This window comes from Siphateles boraxobius, unplaced genomic scaffold (genome assembly GCF_051911475.1).
Source record: "Siphateles boraxobius isolate OS27281-9 unplaced genomic scaffold, OSU_SipBor_1 19, whole genome shotgun sequence".
In the NCBI taxonomy this organism is placed as follows: domain Eukaryota; kingdom Metazoa; phylum Chordata; class Actinopteri; order Cypriniformes; family Leuciscidae; genus Siphateles; species Siphateles boraxobius.
The window spans coordinates 34,822,955-34,841,513 of NW_027508799.1; the positions used below are offsets into that span (position 1 = coordinate 34,822,955).

The window sequence follows — 18,559 nt, forward strand, 5'->3', positions numbered from 1 at the left end:
GATTGAATCCAATAATTGGTGATGATGTAGCATAACAAGAGATTTATAAGTGAGAACATCACAAGTGTTACATGTGGGGGAAAAACAAAAAAGTATAAAAAAACAGTTGGGACGTTGTTAGACTAAAGTCAGTAAATTTTAGACCAATACAATATCATTTACTAGCATTTTCAGGTACGGGAAAATCCTCTCCATGTCATTATGACCCGAACACAACCTGAGGTTAAACAACGATGAAGTCAAATCTGGAGTTTCTGGCTGTTGTCTTGAGGAGGATAAGATACTCAGAAACGTAATGATCAGTTCATGCAGCGGCGTACAGAATCATACATGACTTCTCACTGAATCATACGTCTTTTTGAGATCACACGAAACACCTTAGACTCTGTAAAAGAGGCATTCAACAAACCTTTTGAAATGTGTGTGTTTATGACAGTGTTTGGTTTGGCTGAAGGAGTGTGTCCCGACTCGCCGGTTTTGGGAGCGGGACACTTTTATATTGCCTTTCCCACATCTGTTTTAGTTCAGTTCTCCAGTAAATAACCGAACTGTGTGTGAATGTAGTTGTATTAAGGACTCAATAACAGACTGGCGACTGTATTCTGCTGCTGTGTGAACACTGAACAGTTTTATTGATTTTTTAAATTTTCATTAGAAAATATACATGCCATACTAAGAGTTATTTTGATGCATGCTGGGATGGCGACTGGTTTTGAGTATTTCCCAGTGGAACTAGGCAATGTTTACACATAATCAGGTGGAAAAGAGCCAATAATAATGGCCTACGTGTCAACTGTACTTTCCCACCCTGTGTGACTGTGAAAACAGGCCCTTTCAAAACAGTGATGAATTACTTATGCAGGCTTTTGTTGCTCTATAAACCGTCATGAAGTGTAAAGAAAGAGCAGTGGAAAGTGGTCGGAGTGTGTGGGAGGGAGGTCGCTCAAACCTCACACACACACACACACACACACACACACACACACACACACACACACACACACACACACACACACACACACACACACACACACACACACACACACACACACACACACACACACACACACACACACACACACACACACAGCTTCAGTAAAGCATGGCACAGGAACACAGAGGTCTCGATCTTCTGCTGCCGGAGGAGAAAGGAGGAACGCTGTATGTGTTGATGCTGCTCTCCTTCTTCCCTCTGTACTGCTGGTTTCGTGGAGGAGGTGAGTGTCTGAATCTTGTATATGTGCTCTTTGCTTTTTACCGTGTCTTGAGGTCACAGGAGAGTAGGGATGATGGGAACGGGACACGACTCGAGACTGATCCACACTGAGCTCCAGCTCTGATGTTAATCATATTTTAAGCATGTTTTTCACTTATATCAATGTGGTGCTTTTGTAAATAAATGTTAAGTTGTCAAATTATTGGCTTTAAAAAAGCACAAACGTTTAAAGCCTATATTTGTTCTCTGTACACAGAAGTTTGGAATAATTAAGATCTATTAATATTTTCGAAAGACTCTCTTCTGCTCATCAAAGCTCAAAAAACGTAAAAACAGTGAAATATCATTCTAATGTAAATCATCTGTTTTCTATGTGAATATATAGTAAAGTGTAATTTATTCCTGTGATCAAAGCTGGATTTCAGCATCATTACTCCAGTCTTCAGTGTCACATGATCCTTCAGAAATCAGTATAGTATGATGATTTGATGCTCAAGAAACATTCATGATTTTATCAATGTTATAATTATTGTGGAAACTGTGATACACTATCATTCAAATGGTCAGGTCAGTAATAGTAGTAGTAGTAGTGGTAGTGTGTGTGTGTGTGTGTATGTAAAGAAATGTGTTTGTGAAGTCGAACTGCCTCAGACATGGATCGAAACAAAATTAGCTTTTTGCTTTTATCTGGGCTTTCAACAAAAGGAAACTCTACAGGTGCTAATCTACCAACATGCATTACCATGGCGTTGCCTATCGACGAGCACACAGACTCCGCCGGAGTCGCACCACAATCCTGGTCCAAACTTTATGTGGCATTATGACTCGAAGCTTAAGTGTTTTTGTGCTCGTCTTTAGGCAACGCCACCTGGGCCGAGAACACTTAAAAGTAACCGCACTCGCTCTTCCCCGTAAATACATTCTGGATACATTTTACGTTACGTTAGTGCATCATTCTGTATCAAATCATTTGGCCGGATCTCGTGATTTCCTCAGATATAATATATATATATATATATATATATATAACCACTGGTGGTGGTTGAGGAGAGATTCCCTGGTATGATTGTAAAGCGCTTTGGGTGTAGGCCTACAGTAGACATATGAAAGCGCTGTATAAATGCCTCATTCATTCATTCATAAAGCTGGATATCTCCATCCAGTCTGAAAAGTGTTTTCGCCTGTAAAGTCTATTCCGGCGCAGTTTATTTTGTAACGTCCTAAAACAATAGGTTACTGTCGTAGCCCTGGTTCTCTGAAACATCGAGTGGAGAGATCCACCTATGGGCAGGGCATCCGTACCTGACCTCTGCAGAAGCATCCAATTGCACCAAGTCTGGCTAGACAGACAGAAGCGCGCAGCCAATGCCAGGTCAGGCCCCGCCCCCTTACCTGAGGGCATATAATGCCTGCAAGCGCTGCTATTCTCCACTAAGTATATTCGCTTCTCGTGTGGCAAGCGGGACAAAGCTGGTGGATCTCTCCATTCGATGTTTCAGAAAACAGGGGTTACGTCAGTAACCTATTGTTTTCTTTCTCATCATCTTGTGTTCGAATTCACCCTATGCGAGAGACATGGACAGCTTCCCGATCGCCCAATAGACTCACAGAGAGGTTCTGTAAGCCAGAGGAAGACTGTCACCCAAAGGGGCGGAGCCTGACACATCCCATAATCATGAACCCGCCATACTGACGCACACACATAACTGCTGTGTACAGGCAGGACATGAAACTTGTGTTTCACAGGGCATTCAGCCTTCGATGCTACGTGTAGGGTGAAAAGCAGACTGCTCTAGCACCTCCGATGTGAACGCAGGGAAGCATTTCGGCATGAAGGAAATTAGGCTTAAGGAAAACCTTATCTCCATCAAGAGAGAGTGTAGTGCACGGGGAATGGACCGAGAGTGCTCATGAGGGCTGATCACATGGATGTTGTTATTGTGGTTCACAGTCATAGCGCCACCAGCTGGCAGCAAGAAGCGCGGCATCAGAGTCTAAAATAATAGTTATTATGTTTTTTACATGAATTACTTTGCATATTTTGAAAGTAAGTGTGATTTATCACAAAAGTATTAAGCACCACACTACAAGAATAATATATATATATATATATATATATATATATATATGTGTGTGTGTTTTTCTTACAGAGAGCAAAGAGGATGAGATCGAAATTTCCTTTGTTTGCCATCGACCTGAAGGTCTGGAAATGCTACAGGAAGAGACCAGATTCAGCAAGACAGAGCTGCAGTTCCTCTACAGGGCCTTCAAAAATGTGAGTTTTCCTCTACTAAAATAATATAAGGTGGAAAGCCAGTACTTCAGCTGGGAATATCACCATCATATGGAACAAATAATTGTTACTATTTGGTCTACGTTTCGATTTTATTCTTAATTCATGTTTATGTTAGGAACTGTTGTGCGTTTCAGGAATGTCCCAGTGGAGTGGTGAACGAGGACATCTTTAAACTCATTTACTCTCAGTTCTTCCCACAGGGAGGTGAGACAGCATTGCTCCAATATACCTTCTGATTATATCTCTATATATTAATATTTTTCTTAATAATATAAAGTAAAAATAGTATATTCTTAAAAATATAAATGGTAATCTTTTTTATTTTAATGAATTATAAATTAATGCCTATATTTATGACAATCAATGAATGTCACAGTGCAGGCCAGGAAGGAGCAGAGGATCACAATTGCAGCAGATTTACTTTTATTTATAAAACAAAGGCTTTTCAGCCTAAAAAGTAAGTGCTAAAGTAAAGACTATACCAGACAGTGAGGAGAACTAAACCAAGGGCTAAAAACTAAACACAAGTGCTGCGCGCACATCATGCTGTCATTACCATAATTTCGAGATGACAACACGTGACATTTTACTTGGAGCTTTTCACATCCTGGAAACTATGTGTTTCAATGAACACGATCACTGGGCAACTGAATCTGGTGATGCAGCGGTCACATGGTACAAGTAGGAGCTCTCTGAAAATTCCCAGTTAACAAGCTGCAATTATGAGTTCTATGAGGACGTAAATGCTTTTTACAAGTTGGAATATCATAATAATTATAATTACGTCATGGTGTAAACTCCCCTAAGAAACAGGCGCGCAAAGCAATCAGTAACCATAGCAACAAACAATGGCATAATCAGTCACCCTGGAAACAGAACATAAACCTGATCATCTACCTGAAGGTCTAGACTCCCTGGCTCTGATTTTTAGGGCTCCAAGCTCCGACGTCACATTTTTGCTTGAATTTTCATTATTGTTTTACTTCCCAAAAATGTGTTTGGAGTAAAAAATGTAAATCACAAAGATCTCAAACTTGGCTGGAGGGTTCACTAATCATGTGCAAACAATAATTAGAATCAGAAAGAGCTTTATTTCCAAGTGTGCTTGCACACACAAGGAATTTGTTTTGGTACTGAGGCTTCCAGTGGACATATACAAATACAAATACAACAAGAAACATAATACTACAAATTCTAAGAATAAAAAATAAAAAAATAAATATATGAGAATTTACAGATTATGAACATATATTACAGTGTTTTGAATATTATGAATAAATAAATCTACATATAAGTATCACCTGAGTTGTAGGGTATTGCACTAAACAGTAGGAGTATTGCACTTAAGGCATATGCCTTGGGAGGAGTGTTAACTGTTCAGAAGGGAAATGGCCTGTGGGAAGAAACTGTTCCTGTGCCGAGATGTTCTTGTGGCCAGTGATCTGAGTCGCCGTCTTGACGGTAACAGTTCAAACAGGAGGTGTCCAGGGTGAGTGGAGTCTGTGATGATTTTACCTGCTCTCTTCCTCACTCTGGAAGAGTACAGGTCCTGGATGTTTGGCAGGGGGGCACCAATAATCCTCTCCGCAGTCCGGACTGTCCGTTGTAGTCTCCTGATGTCTGATTTGGTAGCTGAACCAAACCAGACAGTGATGGAAGTGCATAAGACAGACTCAATGACGGCTGAGTAGAACTGAATCAGCAGATCCTGTGGCAGGTTGAACTTCCTCAGCTGGCGAAGGAAGTACAGTCTCTGCTGGGCCTTTTTCACAATGGAGTCAATGTGATTATCCCACTTCAGGTCCTGAGAGATGGAAGTGCCCAGGAACCTGAATGACTCCACTGCTTCCACAGTGCTGTTCATGATGGTGAGTGGGGGGAGTGCTGGGCTGTTCCTCCTGAAGTCCACGATCATCTCCACTGTTTTGAGCGTGTTCAGCTCAAGGTTGTTATAACTGCACCAGACAGCCAGCTGTTCAACCTCCAGTCTGTAAGCAGACTTGTCACCGTTTCGGATGAGACCGACGACAGTGGTGTCGTCGGCAAATTTCAGGAGCTTGACAGTGGGGTCTTTAGAAGTGCAGTCATTAGTAGAAGAGCAGAGAAGGGAGAAGAGCAGTGGGGAGAGAACGCACCCTTGGGGTGCGCCAGTGCTGGTGGTGAGAGTCCTGGATGTGAGTTTCCCCAGTCTCACTCGCTGCTGCCGGTCCGTCAGGAAGCTGGTGATCCACTGACAGATCGAGGATGGTATGGAGAGCTGGGTCAGTTTGGCTGTGAGAAGATCAGGCATGATGGTATTGAAGGCCGAACTGAAGTCCACAAAGAGGATCCTTGCATAAGTCCCTGGTCTGTCGAGATGTTGCAGGATATAATGCAGTCCCATGTTGACTGCATCATCCACAGACCTGTTTGCTCTGTAAGCAAACTGAAAGGGATCCAGCAAGGGTCCAGTGATGTCCTTCAGGTGGGCCAACACCAGTCTTTCAAACGACTTCATGACTACAGACGTGAGAGCGACAGGTCTGTAGTCATTAAGTCCAGTGATTTTGTTTTTTTTGGGGACAGGAATTATAGTGGATCGTTTGAAGCAGCAGGGAACTTCACACTGCTCCAATGATCTATTGTAGATCTGCGTGAAGACCGGGGCCAGTTGGTCAGCGCAGGCTTTTAAACAAGCAGATGAGATGCCGTCTGGGCCTGAGGCTTTCCTAGTCTTCTGTTTTTTGAAGACTCTGCTCACGTCCTCCACACAGACCTTAAGCTGAGGTTGGATGGCAGGAGGGGGGAGTGGGAGTGCAGGAGGTGATGGTGAATGTGTGAAGTGCAGATCAGACCTGGTGTGTGGTGTGAATGAGGGCTTTTCAAACCTGCAATAAAATGAGTTTAAATCATCAGCCAGGTGTTGATTGTCCACAGATCGGGGGGATGGTGACTTGTAGTTGGTGATGTTCCTCAGGCCATTCCAGACTGATGATGGGTCGTTGGCTGAAAACTGTTTTTTCAGTTTAGCAGAGTAGCTTCTTTTAGCAACTCTGATCTCCTTTGTCAGTCTGTTTCTGGCCTGGTTATACAAGATTTTATCCCCACTTCTGTAGGCATCCTCTTTGGCATGACGAAGGTGTTTGAGTTTCCCAGTAGACCATGGTTTATCATTAGTAAATGATAAGAATGTCCTGGTAGGAATGCATGTATCCTCACAGAAACTTTTATATGATGTTACAGTATCTGTGAGCTCATCCAGATCGTTGGTAGCAGCTTCAAAAACAGTCCAATCAGTGCAATCAAAGCAGGCCTCTAGATTCTGCTCTGCTTCATTAGTCCATCTTTTTACAGTCCTTATTACAGGTTTAGCTGATTTCAGTTTCTGCCTGTAGGTCGGTATGAGATGAACCAAACAGTGATCAGAGATCCCCAAAGCTGCTCGTGAGACGGAGTGATACACATTTTTTATTGTGGTGTAACAGTGGTCCAGTATATTACTGTCTCTGGTGGGACATGTAACGTGCTGTCTGTATTTTGCGGCGCGCTTCCCGCGTTTACGTCTGACCGCGCGTTTGAACAACAATGCTGCCCCTCCGACGAGAATGTCCTGCAAGACGTCCGAATAATCAAAAACTGTAGAAAAGTTATCTGGTGTGTGTTTCCTAATGTCCAGTAGTTCGTCTTTGGTGAAACTGATAGGAAAAGAATGACTAAACGCAGAACAAACGAAAAAAAACAACACAATAGCTGGAGAGCTCCACACCGAGGCAGCCGTCTGCGGCGCCATCTTGGATCGACAAAATAAGTATCGATCAATAATCGATACTTGGATCGATCAATAAATAAGTATATCTTCATAAAAATATGTGCTAGAATCAAAATTATTATCATTGAATGAGGTCCAACACAATGCATATCTCTGATTCCATTGTAATCTATAAAAAAACTCCTTGACTCAAAAATCCTTCTCCTCCTAAGCCATTTGTACTGTTCATATTACATGTATGACCAGGGAATATGCATGTGATGTTTTTAGCATGTATCATTGTGTGTCAACTTGTGTGTAACTAGAATTGTTTTGTTTTTTAAAACCTTGCCAGTTTTGGTTGTTTCCTTCCTTTTTCCAAACTGCTTGGACCCAAATGATAGTCTTTTAATAGTAGGCAGAGTATTTTTTTTATTCAAATTCTCCCCCCCCCCTCTCTCTTTCTCTCTCTCTCTCTCTCTCTCTCTCTCTCTCTCTCAGATTCAAGCAATTATGCACATTTCCTATTCGAGGCATTTGATACTAACAAGAATGGCTGTTTGAGTTTTCAGGTAAGCTGTAGCCTTACGTTTGAGGTACTGGCATGATAATGTGAACATTTGAGAGCCAGGTTTTCTTTCTAGACCAGTGGTTTTCAGTCCTGGTCCTGTTTGTCTTCACACTTGATTCAGACCACCAGCTGGTAGAAAACTCTCCATGAACTCAACTAAGAGAGACAAAGAACATTTGAAGAACCTACAACACTCTCTAGTAAAGATTTATATATTCAGTTGATTTATTTTTCTTCTTCTGTTGTTGTTTATTTTACAGGAATTTGTTGCTGGACTGTCACTCATCCTTAGAGGGTCAATGTATGACCGGCTAAATTGGGCATTTAATTTCTATGACAATGATAAAGATGGATTCATCACAAAAGGGGTTTGTTGATGGGGTCATCAGTATTTACATGAATATATCGCATTGGCGCGTATAGAAAGACCCGTGTAAAAATATCTGTGTGTATGTGGTTTCGGTCTCTCAGGAGATGATGAAAATCATGAAGTCGATTTATGATATGATGGGGAAGTACGTGTATCCATCCATGCATGACGATATTCCCAGAGAACATGTGGAACACTTCTTTCAGGTAAACTCAAACACACAGGAAGTTCAATAAGAATTAAGAAGGCGTGTTAGAGGAGTCTAACAGAGGAGGGCATGAGGGTGCTTAGGTGGGGGACACAGAGCAGGCACATAGGACAGGCAGGGCTAAGTTGGAGAAGAATGTGGGAGGAGCCAGGGCGGAATATCCAGCAGGAGGACCAGGATGCAGACCCACAGTGGAGTCAAGGGGGGGAGGAGCCATAGTGGAGGCTTAGAAGCTGAAACCAGGGGGACGACTGACTGCAGGGTGCCTGAGGACTGAGATAATGGCGGGGGGAAATGAGGACCAATGCGGAGCTGAAGGGAAGGAGTAGCCCGCCGGAGCCTAAGCGGTAGAGGGACATGAAGTCCATGGCGCAGGTTAAGCGACAACTGACCAAGGTGAAGCCAGAGGGACAAGGAATGCCGGTGGAGTTGTAGGGATGATGGTCCTGGGTGGAGCCAAGGTGGAGCCGACTGGTCGACAGGCCGAGGTGGAGTGACGAGAACTAGTGGGTCGACACTCTAGGGCTGGACTGGCAAACACTGGCGAGCCCAGGGCAGATCCAGGCGGGAGGCAGAGCCAGCATGGAAGGAGCAGAAGGGCTGAGAGGAGACAGTGATGGAAGGGCTGAAGGACTGGGCAGTGCGGACAGGAATTTCACGAATAACTCTAGGTAGAAACAGGACAGACAAATCTCTCAGGAATTAAACTCTTAGCCGACACCGAACAGGCAGACCTCTTAGTAATGTCCATCTTAGCGAATATGGAACAGGCAGACATTTCTCAGTAGGTTGACTTGACAGAGTCCCAGGAGGTGGAAGTGGGAGGCAGGGCGGGAACACAGACTCCATTAACTCGGTGCTGTAACAGGTTCAGTGCAGGGTGACAAGTCAGGCAGGATACACTCACTCTCAGTCAACCGGTAAAATCACTAAATCTTCCTCTGCCACAGTAGAGGGGGTAGGGCTCCACTTCATCCCCTCAAACTCCAAGTGTGCCTCTCTAGGGACTGGTTCCCCTTCGAGAAGAGGAGGATATGATCTGCTGCTAGATCCATATTTGATCAGTTCTTCTGTCACAGTCCGGTTGAAATAAAATGGGAGGAAACGATCTAAGCGCAGCTGTATACTGTTTTTATCAAACAAAGAAAAACCAAAAACTCAGGGCACAAGAACAGAACCACCGGGGTAGGCTATATCGGAACGAGAACTGACAAAGAACTGAAAGAAACGTCTCGGGTTACGACTGTAGTGTCTCTTGCAGTGTCTCATTCCCTTCTCGGGAAATAGGGTAACAGTCGTAACCCGAGACGTTCCCCTTCGAGGGAACTCGCACTGCGTCGTCGTCGTGACGACACTAGGGGAACGAAATGCCCACTATGCCACACTGTAATCACGCCCGCCCTAGTGTGAAGCTGGAAGACCAGGCACACTTAGGACGCGAGCACTCTGGCGCCAGGCGTCACAGGGAGTTGCAGACTGTAGAAACGTATGAAGGTGTGCGGGGTAGCCCACCCGGCCGCCTCGCAGATCTCCTGAAGCGAGACGCCAGAAAGGAGGGCCAGCGAGGAGGCCATGCTCCTGGTGGAATGTGCCCTCACGGCCATAGGTGAAGGCAAATTGCGCACCTGATAAGCCGTGGCTATAGCCTGGACAATCCAATTGCTGATTGTCTGTTTAGATGCAGGCAGCCCTTTCTTGGGTGAACCAAAGCACACCAACAACTGGTCTGACTTCCTCCACTGAGAAGACTTCTCCAAATAAACCCTTAGAGCTCTGACTGGGCAGAGCAGGTGAAGTCTCCCCTCTTCCGCCGTCCCATGAGGTAGAGGATGGAAGGCCTGAAGAACCACCGACCGTGCCACACTAGACGGCACCTTGGGCACATAGCCCGGTCTAGGATGCAAGATGGCCTTGACACCGCCAGGGGCAAACTCCAGGCAAGTTGGCGTTATAGCCAAGGCCTGGAGATCCCCCACCCTCCTCAGAGAGGTGATGGCAAGGAGAAAGGCCACCTTGAAAGTCAGGTTCTTTGCCTCAGCCGACTCCAGTGGTTCAAAGGGGGCCTCAGCCAACCCTTCAAGAACTACCGCCAGGTCCCAAGTTGGGACTCTGGAGTGAGCCGCAGGCCTCATCCTCCGAGCCCCATGGAGGAAACGTACAACCATATGGTGCTTTCCCAAGGGCCCAGCACCTATAGGCGAGTGGAAAGCCGCAATGGCAGCCACATACACCTTAAGTGTGGACGGGGTAAGACCGGCGGAGAAACGATCTTGGAGGAACTCCAGCACTGAAGCCACTGGGCAGTTAACTGGGTCCACCTCACGCTCTCTACACCAAGTGGAAAACACATTCCACTTTAGGCTGTACAGTCTCCTGGTGGAAGGAGCCCTGGAGCTGAGTAGGGTCTCGACAACATCTGCTGACAGGCCAGCCTCTAGGTACCGAGCCCCCTCAGGGGCCAGACCCAGAGGTTCCACAGCTCTGGCCGGGGGTGAAATATTGTGGCCCCTGCCTGAGACAGCAGATCCCTCCTCAGAGGGACCTGCCACGGGAGGCCGTCTAGCAGTGCTACAATGTCCGAGAACCATATCCGGGTTGGCCAGCAGGGTGCTACTAAAAGTAGGCTGATCCCTTCCCGGCGGACCCGCTCCAAGACTCCCGGGAGCAGAGCAATCGGGGGAAATGCGTACAGACGCAGCCTCGGCCACGTCTGGGTCATAGCGTCCAGCCCAAGCGGAGCTGGATACCTGAGAGAGAACCACAGTGGACAGTGGGACGTCTCTTGAGACGCGAACAGATCCACTTCCCCTGGGCCGAATCTCACGCACATGGCCTCCACCACGTCGGGGTGGAGTCGCCACTCACCGGGCCTCAGCCCCTGCCTCGACAGGACGTCTGCTCCCTGATTTTGGATCCCGGGGACATACATTGCTCTGAGAGACGACAGTTTCCCCTGGGACCACAGAAGGATCTGGTGTGCCAATCTGCATAGAGGGCGCGACCTCAGACCCCCCTGATGATTCAGATACGCGACTACAGAAGTGTTGTCCGAGCGTATCAGGACATGGTGGCCGCGGAGGTCCGGGAAAAAACTCCTCAGAGCTTTGTAGACCGCCAGCATTTCCAGGCAATTGATGTGGGCCAGAATCAGCCAGTCGTCGATGTAATTGAGCACCCTGACGCCCTCGAGCCTCAGGGGTGCTAGAGCTGCATCCATGCATTTTGTAAAAGTGCGAGAGCTAGGCCGAACGGAAGAACCCGATATTGGTACGCTTCGCCCCCGAAAGCGAACCTCAGGAACTTCCTGTGACATGGAAGGATGGAAATGTGGAAGTATGCGTCCTTCAGATCTATCGTGATGAACCAGTCCTCGACCTGGATCTGACTCACGATGGCTGGAATTGTGAGCATCTTGAACCTGAATCTCCTCAGGGACCGATTGAAGTGCCTGAGATCTATTATTGGACGCAACCCGCCATCCTTCTTGGGAACTATGAAGTACCGGCTGTAGAACCCGGACTCCCTGTCTGGCAGAGGAACACATTCTATGGCCTCCTTGACCAACAGGGATTGAGCCTCCTGTTCCATAACCCGAACCTGCTCTGGGCCGACCACTGTCCAGACCACACCGTTGAACTTCGGTTGTCCCTCCTTTGCCAAGCTCCCTCGGGAGGGGCGCGGGAGGCGACACTCTCTTTTTGCACCTGTCGATGCGAGGAGCCGGCAGGCGGCCGAGGCTGCCCTTTAGAGGCAGCCTTCCTCGAGGAGCCAGAACGGCGAGGGAGGTATTGCTGTAAGGCCGCCGACTGTTTTTTAACCTCCTGAAACCTCCCGACGACGGTATCAACCGCGCCGCCGAAGAGGCCAGACGGTGAAATTGGGGAGTCTAGGAGAAATTGTTTTTCTCTCTCCTTCATCCCCGACAAATTCAACCATAAATGCCTCTACACACACACCAAACACACCAACTCATTGTGCAAGTCAGGAAAAAACGGAAGGCCCCGGCGTGGAGGTTGAGACCTGCGCTTAAAAAATTTCTCATCCAGTTTGCTTCGTTGCTGGATCTGCAATTCTTCTTGTGGCCAATCAATTCTTAGTTTGGCCACAGCGCGGGTCAAAACCTCCACTAGCTCCTCTTGAGCAGGCGCGTGAAGTGGCTGATCAATGTCCACATCACCCACCTCAATGTTTAAATGATCTGACTCAGATCCTGATAACTGAAACATCGGGTCCTCCGCCTCGCGGGAAGAAGCCGCTTCGCGGGCTTCCGCACTGGCGGGAGAACCTCTGAATCCTCAGACGAGGACCGGGAAGATGCCGTAGCAGTCCCGTGTCCCCCTGAGAGATCCATCTGCGAGCCCCACGATTTGCGGCGTCGCGCTGCCTCGGCAACCGCGGGCCCAGAACCGCGAGGCTCGCGAGCCTGGCCGCTTGAATCAAACACGGCCAGCCGCGAGCGCAAAGCCCTGAGCGGCAGCTTCTCACACTCGCTACAAGTGGCTCCCTCGAGAGCCACTCTAGCGTGCTGCGTGCCCAGACAATACACACACAGCTGGTGTGTGTCCGTGCCCGTAATGTAGCGCGGACACGGATGCACACACTGTCTAAATTGCTCGCTAGACATCTTATATATTGTGCTTGATGTCACTGCAAATATATATGGGACAAACAACAATAAATAGGACGAACAGATCACACAGAGCGCTTTAGCTGAAGAGCAAAAAAGCTAATGTGTGTGTGTGCTGGGCGTCCCTTTGTATTTTCCGGTTATGCCGTCATCTACTACGTCATGACGCAGCACCAATCAGGATTGGACAGATTTCATTCATGCTTCGGACGCACTACGCTGGGGGCATTCCCCTAGTGTCGTCACGACGGCGACACAGTGCGAGTTCCCTCGAAGGGGAACACAAGGCTTAAATACACATCTCAATGAAATGAACCACAGGTGTAACTGAATCAGTAACCAAGGCAACAAACATGGTAATTAACACAAGCTGGAAAACTAGAAAAAAGGAAACATACATAAAACACAGGACAACTGAACATAACCCTGACATCTATATAGAACCCCTGGTTTCTTGACTTATTTTAAAGAACCCTTTATGCCAAAAGGTTATATTAAAGGAAAAAATTCTTAAATGATTGCATAATACTTTCATGTTTAAAAGGTTGTTTTAATTCTCTCCGGTGATAAAGTATGTTAACAAATTGTTTAATTCATAAAATGTAATCAAAATAAAAAAAGACTTAAAATTAAAATTAACTGAAACTAAATCCATAAAATGATCCCCTGATGGGAACCGCTAAAAGGTTCTATTTATGAAGCGCCTGAGAGAACCCTTTAAGCTTCTATATAGAACCATTTATAGAATAGTGAATTAAGCAATTGTAAGATGATGACTTTGACGAACTGCATTTGCGCTAAATGCATGACTGGAAATGTAAGACTTCAAGGCTCGAAGTCATCCTGAACTTGATCATTTTTTTCCCAGAAAATGGACAGAAACCGTGATGGAGTGGTCACCATTGAGGAGTTCATGGAGTCATGTCAAAAAGTTAGTCTCTATCACTGATTACTGTTATCCGAATGCAATACAAACAAATTCAGACATAAAATACTTCAAGGGAGAATTGCAGAAAGCAAGTTTAACTTACCATGACATTAATCCTGAGATCATTAAGCAGCAGACATTGTCCCTTTACCTCATAATCAGTATAACTGTATACTGTGGCAAGCCTATGTATCACACTAAATAGCTTTTTTTTATTTTTATAAATAGACCAAATGTATACAGAAAACTAACACGACACTGAACCATGAATAGAGAAAACTTAGAGCTTAAATACACACAAAGTAATCAACAAAACTAAGAACAGGTATAATACTAATGAGTAACTATGAAAACTTACTAGCAAACAGAACTAAATACCAAACCGAAACAGGGAACAGAATGAAAACAAAAGCAAAAAAAAAAAGAATGAGACTGTCATGGTTATGTGTTGTTGATTACTAACATACCCTGAAAGTTCCCCCAGTTCTGGGTACTGAAAGCTGCGGTATACAGCTTACTCGGGGATAACTTACCCAGTTTAGTTGTTAAATCTGCTTTCTGTAATATCCCACAGGAAAATGTGACTCTTGCTAATTACTCTTCTTTCTTTTCTGTTAATTTGAGGATGAGAATATCATGCGGTCAATGCGTCTGTTTGACAGCGTCTTTTAGGATTTTCTGCCCGGCTGTGAACTTCAGAACCAAATTCTTCACTCTCCATCACGAAGTTAAACATTTCCCATAGGCCTATATATATTTATTTTTTCTCAGAGACACAAAATCTGGACACCCAAGAGAAACTTAATTTGTGTGACCATCCTCCCTGAAGACAGAGACGCAAATTTTTTAAAGTGCTCTTTGTGTAGCTCTAAACATCAGTGTGCACATATTTGGTTTTATCCATATGTTTATTGAATTTTTTATTCTATTTCATTGTTCCAAATGCCAGAGATGGTTAGTACAGTCCAGAAACTCTTTACCGGCGGGTGATGTTCCAGTAAAGAAGTTGATGGTAGGGAGACATGCATGCCTACTTCTCCGTTACCTTGCCATGAACCATCCGTTAGCTTTTCTCAAGAGGATATGGATACTGTCTCGCTGGCTGCTTTGGACTCCTTGGTTGAGCCTGAGCAAGGTCAATATTCCTTATTGGAAGACACATCATCTTTATTGTCCCAGTCTCAGTAGTCCCATAGTATTGAGGGCTCGACCTCTGGACCCACATTTCCCAGTTCTAGGTCCTTCAAACCTTGTGAGCCGTCCAGTTTCTCGGCCAGATAATTTCTTAATGCCGGTTTGCCCCAACTTTATGGATGTATTTGTTTCTGGATTTTGTCCATCCCCAGCAGCTGGACTGAACCGGGTGGCACGTACTTTGGCGGCAATGGCCGGTGCACAGGAGATGGGTCTTGGTAACATGCCTCCAGTGGAGAACTGTATACCTTCCGTTGCAGAATCCCCTGATGAAGCCCTCAAACAGAATCTTTGATGTTCCAACCCAAAATGCAGATATACCGATGACCTGGAACTCTTTAGCCCACTTGATGCTTTCACTTTATTTATCTATGACTAATGGTACTTCATAGCTGGTGTTCAGCGTCTCTTACGAGCCTCTCGAACAAGCTCATATTAGTATCTTTCTACAAAGACTGCCTTTCTTTTGGCCATAACATCAGCCAAGAGGGTCAGTGAGCTGCAGTCATTCCACAATGCATTTGGTGGTGACAAGAGGATAATCATGCTTTGCCCAAACACAGATTTTTAGCCTAAGGTGTCAACACGGTTTGCTCACTATTCTGTGATTTGCCCTTCTGATGATGCTCCTAATCCAGCACTGTCCAGCTCAAGCATTGTTGTGATATGTGTCAACAACAGCGTCATGGCACACCAACGGATAGTTGTTTATCCATTTTGGTCCCTGTCGGAGAGGTGCATCCTTGTCTAAGCAACGGCTCAATCTCATTGGGGGATAGACACCGTTTCCAATGCTTACCACTTGGTAGGTCACCCAGTTCCAACGTTTGTGAAGTGCTATTCTTCGTGTGCTGTTCCCACTTCGTGGAATCTCCCTATCAGACATACGTGCAACAGCCACATGGGTATCACCTTTTACATTTACAAGATTATACTGTCTAAATGTTGCCTCCCCGACTTCAGTTAGCTCTGCTGTATTTACAGACAATGTTTAGGGTTCAGTCCTTGTGACTTGTTTAACAGTCTCTGGTGGCCAGGAACTATGAACTAGAATGCTGGTTACTGATATGTACTCCAATATGTCATTGGTCAAGGTCAGGTGTGACTGAATTCAATTCAATTTCAATTCACATTTATTTGTATAGCGCTTTTCACAATACATATAATTTCAAAGCAGCTTTAGAGAAAATGCATGAGTCCACAGTACAATTTAGAGTGATCTGTTATCAGAGGTAACTGTATAAGTTATGTATTTCAGAAATGTACATATCTTTTTAAACCCCATTTTATGTTTCACAATATTTGCATTTCTTTGTTTGGAGAATACTAATATATTTAAGTATAAGTCGAAAGCTTTATCTGCATGTGTCCAACTCCATTCATATCACTTGCTCATTTAGTTTGTCTTTTTCGGTTTTCTTTCTTTTGAATGAAATCACTGAATGAATGAATCACTTAATAAGCAGCTATAATAAGAATCACCTTTAGCTCATACAGTGAAGCAGTGTTCTGTTTTGGATTTTATTGTTCAATTTCTGTATTATTTCTGACTTGAATGCTACTGTTAAATAGACCTATACTTTACCTGAAAAACTTAACGACTCTTTGCTTTATAATTATTGCTTATATATATATATATATATATATATATATATATATATATATATATATATATATATATATATATATATATATATATATATATAGCATTATCATGAAGTCAGATTTGGTCTTATTACCCACCTCTTGAAGCTATATTGTCAATAGAGTTGTCAATGTCACTTATTCAATAATTCCATGTAAATATTATATTCTGTATTCTTGTATTTATAAAATGACAAATTTCTTGTATTTTAATTAAATACATTTCTCACACCTGTTTTTTTGTATTTTATTTTTTAAATATTTGATGAGGAAGTATAACAAACCACTTTTTGATGTATTTGTGGCCATGTCTGCTCATCGTGCATTCCTCCTCTTCTTCTTCTTCCTCTTCATCACTATCTTCCTCTTCTTCTTTTTCTTTTAGATTTTTAGTTTAGTGATATTTATAAGTTTTAGATTGATTCTACAACTGGATTTGACAAGAAATCTAAGGTATATTTCTACAGACTGCTGAAAACTACAGAACAGAGGAGCAAATTAATCGCTGCAATTCACAGAAACAACTGGATCCGGGCAGAGAAAGGAGGATTTAAAGTTATCATTTTGTGCCAGTATGCTGAATTATGGGGTAAAATCATACCCATATATTGTATTGTTATATACTGTTTTGACAACACATCCATTAAATATTTACCATTGTATATTCTGCATAAAGGGATGTTTTTAAATAAACACCGACAAAAAATCAGGCACACAGGATTCCTAGCGGCATGTCAATATCCATGATCACTGGATCTTTGGTAAGTTGTAAGGAACAATATATCGAGTCTAACCTTTGGTTTAAACCGATAAATAAATATATCGGAATTATATATTATTTGGGTGGGTTTCATGCTTTTACATGTCAGACGGACTGAATGTCCTTCTGTCACTCTCTCAGGAGACTCCACCTGAAGATCTGAACACAACACACACATTATCTAGTCCTGCTGTCATACTCTGATTATTATTCAACATAATGCACAGAAGAAAAGATAAACCTCATGAAAGTCACCTGTGACAGCAAGAGTCACGCCTGGTTCACCAATCCCTTTTTTCATAATCTTTATCAGCGATGAGTCTGAAATAATACATGTGCTCATTCTTCACGTATACATTCTCCTCCCCTTCACATCGTTCACAATCATTTTAATTTATACTTTACCTTTGTAGTTTATATAAACCACACATCTCACATATTTCAACCGGGTATCTTGCTTTATTATTATTTATTACTAATTTCTTAAATAACCAAACTTCAACAACAAAGGCAGATCCTTTGAGCGCTGCTGATGACGCTGTGAAGTGACACTCGAGGGATCAAGTATTCCAATGTATAAAAAAACTTTAATTCGATTCCTCTGTCCTCATTTTCTTTCCTTCCAGCCTTCACTCGTATCCTACAGGGGGTGGAGCTGAGACGCGGGGAAAGGAAACGAGGATGCACAAATAAGAATTGAGAAGCACCCTACGTGTTCTGCTCGGTCTGAGTGTCGCCTCCGGATAAAGGGGGTTCGAAACTCGCGCCACCTTGTGTGTGTTGTCAGGAGTAGTAGAAGCAGTTGTTGTCAGAGTTAGCCTGGCAAGCCAGACCCACATCAAGATGTTAGGTCTGGGAACTCACCATTGGCATGCCTCAATCGGAGGGGCGGGATAAACAGTTGTCTTTCAGATTCCCTCTGCACACAATAGGATAGCGCTACAACCAACCAGAGCAACGAGCGGTTGTGGCTGAGTGAGTCCCATGCGTTTTCCCACCAGCGGAGCTAGTTGATATA

At 44.2% G+C, this 18,559-nt stretch overlaps 1 protein-coding gene across 1 annotated transcript; it reads left to right on the forward strand.

Moving 5' to 3' along the window:
• The first annotated feature begins 1,102 nt into the window (after nt 1-1,102).
• On the forward strand, nt 1,103-14,615 carry LOC143742411 (A-type potassium channel modulatory protein KCNIP2-like). Its single transcript, XM_077235261.1, has 8 exons — nt 1,103-1,217; nt 3,367-3,491; nt 3,647-3,716; nt 7,741-7,811; nt 8,071-8,178; nt 8,282-8,386; nt 13,884-13,946; nt 14,568-14,615. Exons 1-8 carry the CDS (start codon nt 1,103-1,105, stop codon nt 14,613-14,615), a joined length of 705 nt encoding a protein of 234 aa, XP_077091376.1.
• Nucleotides 14,616-18,559: the final 3,944 nt, after the last annotated feature.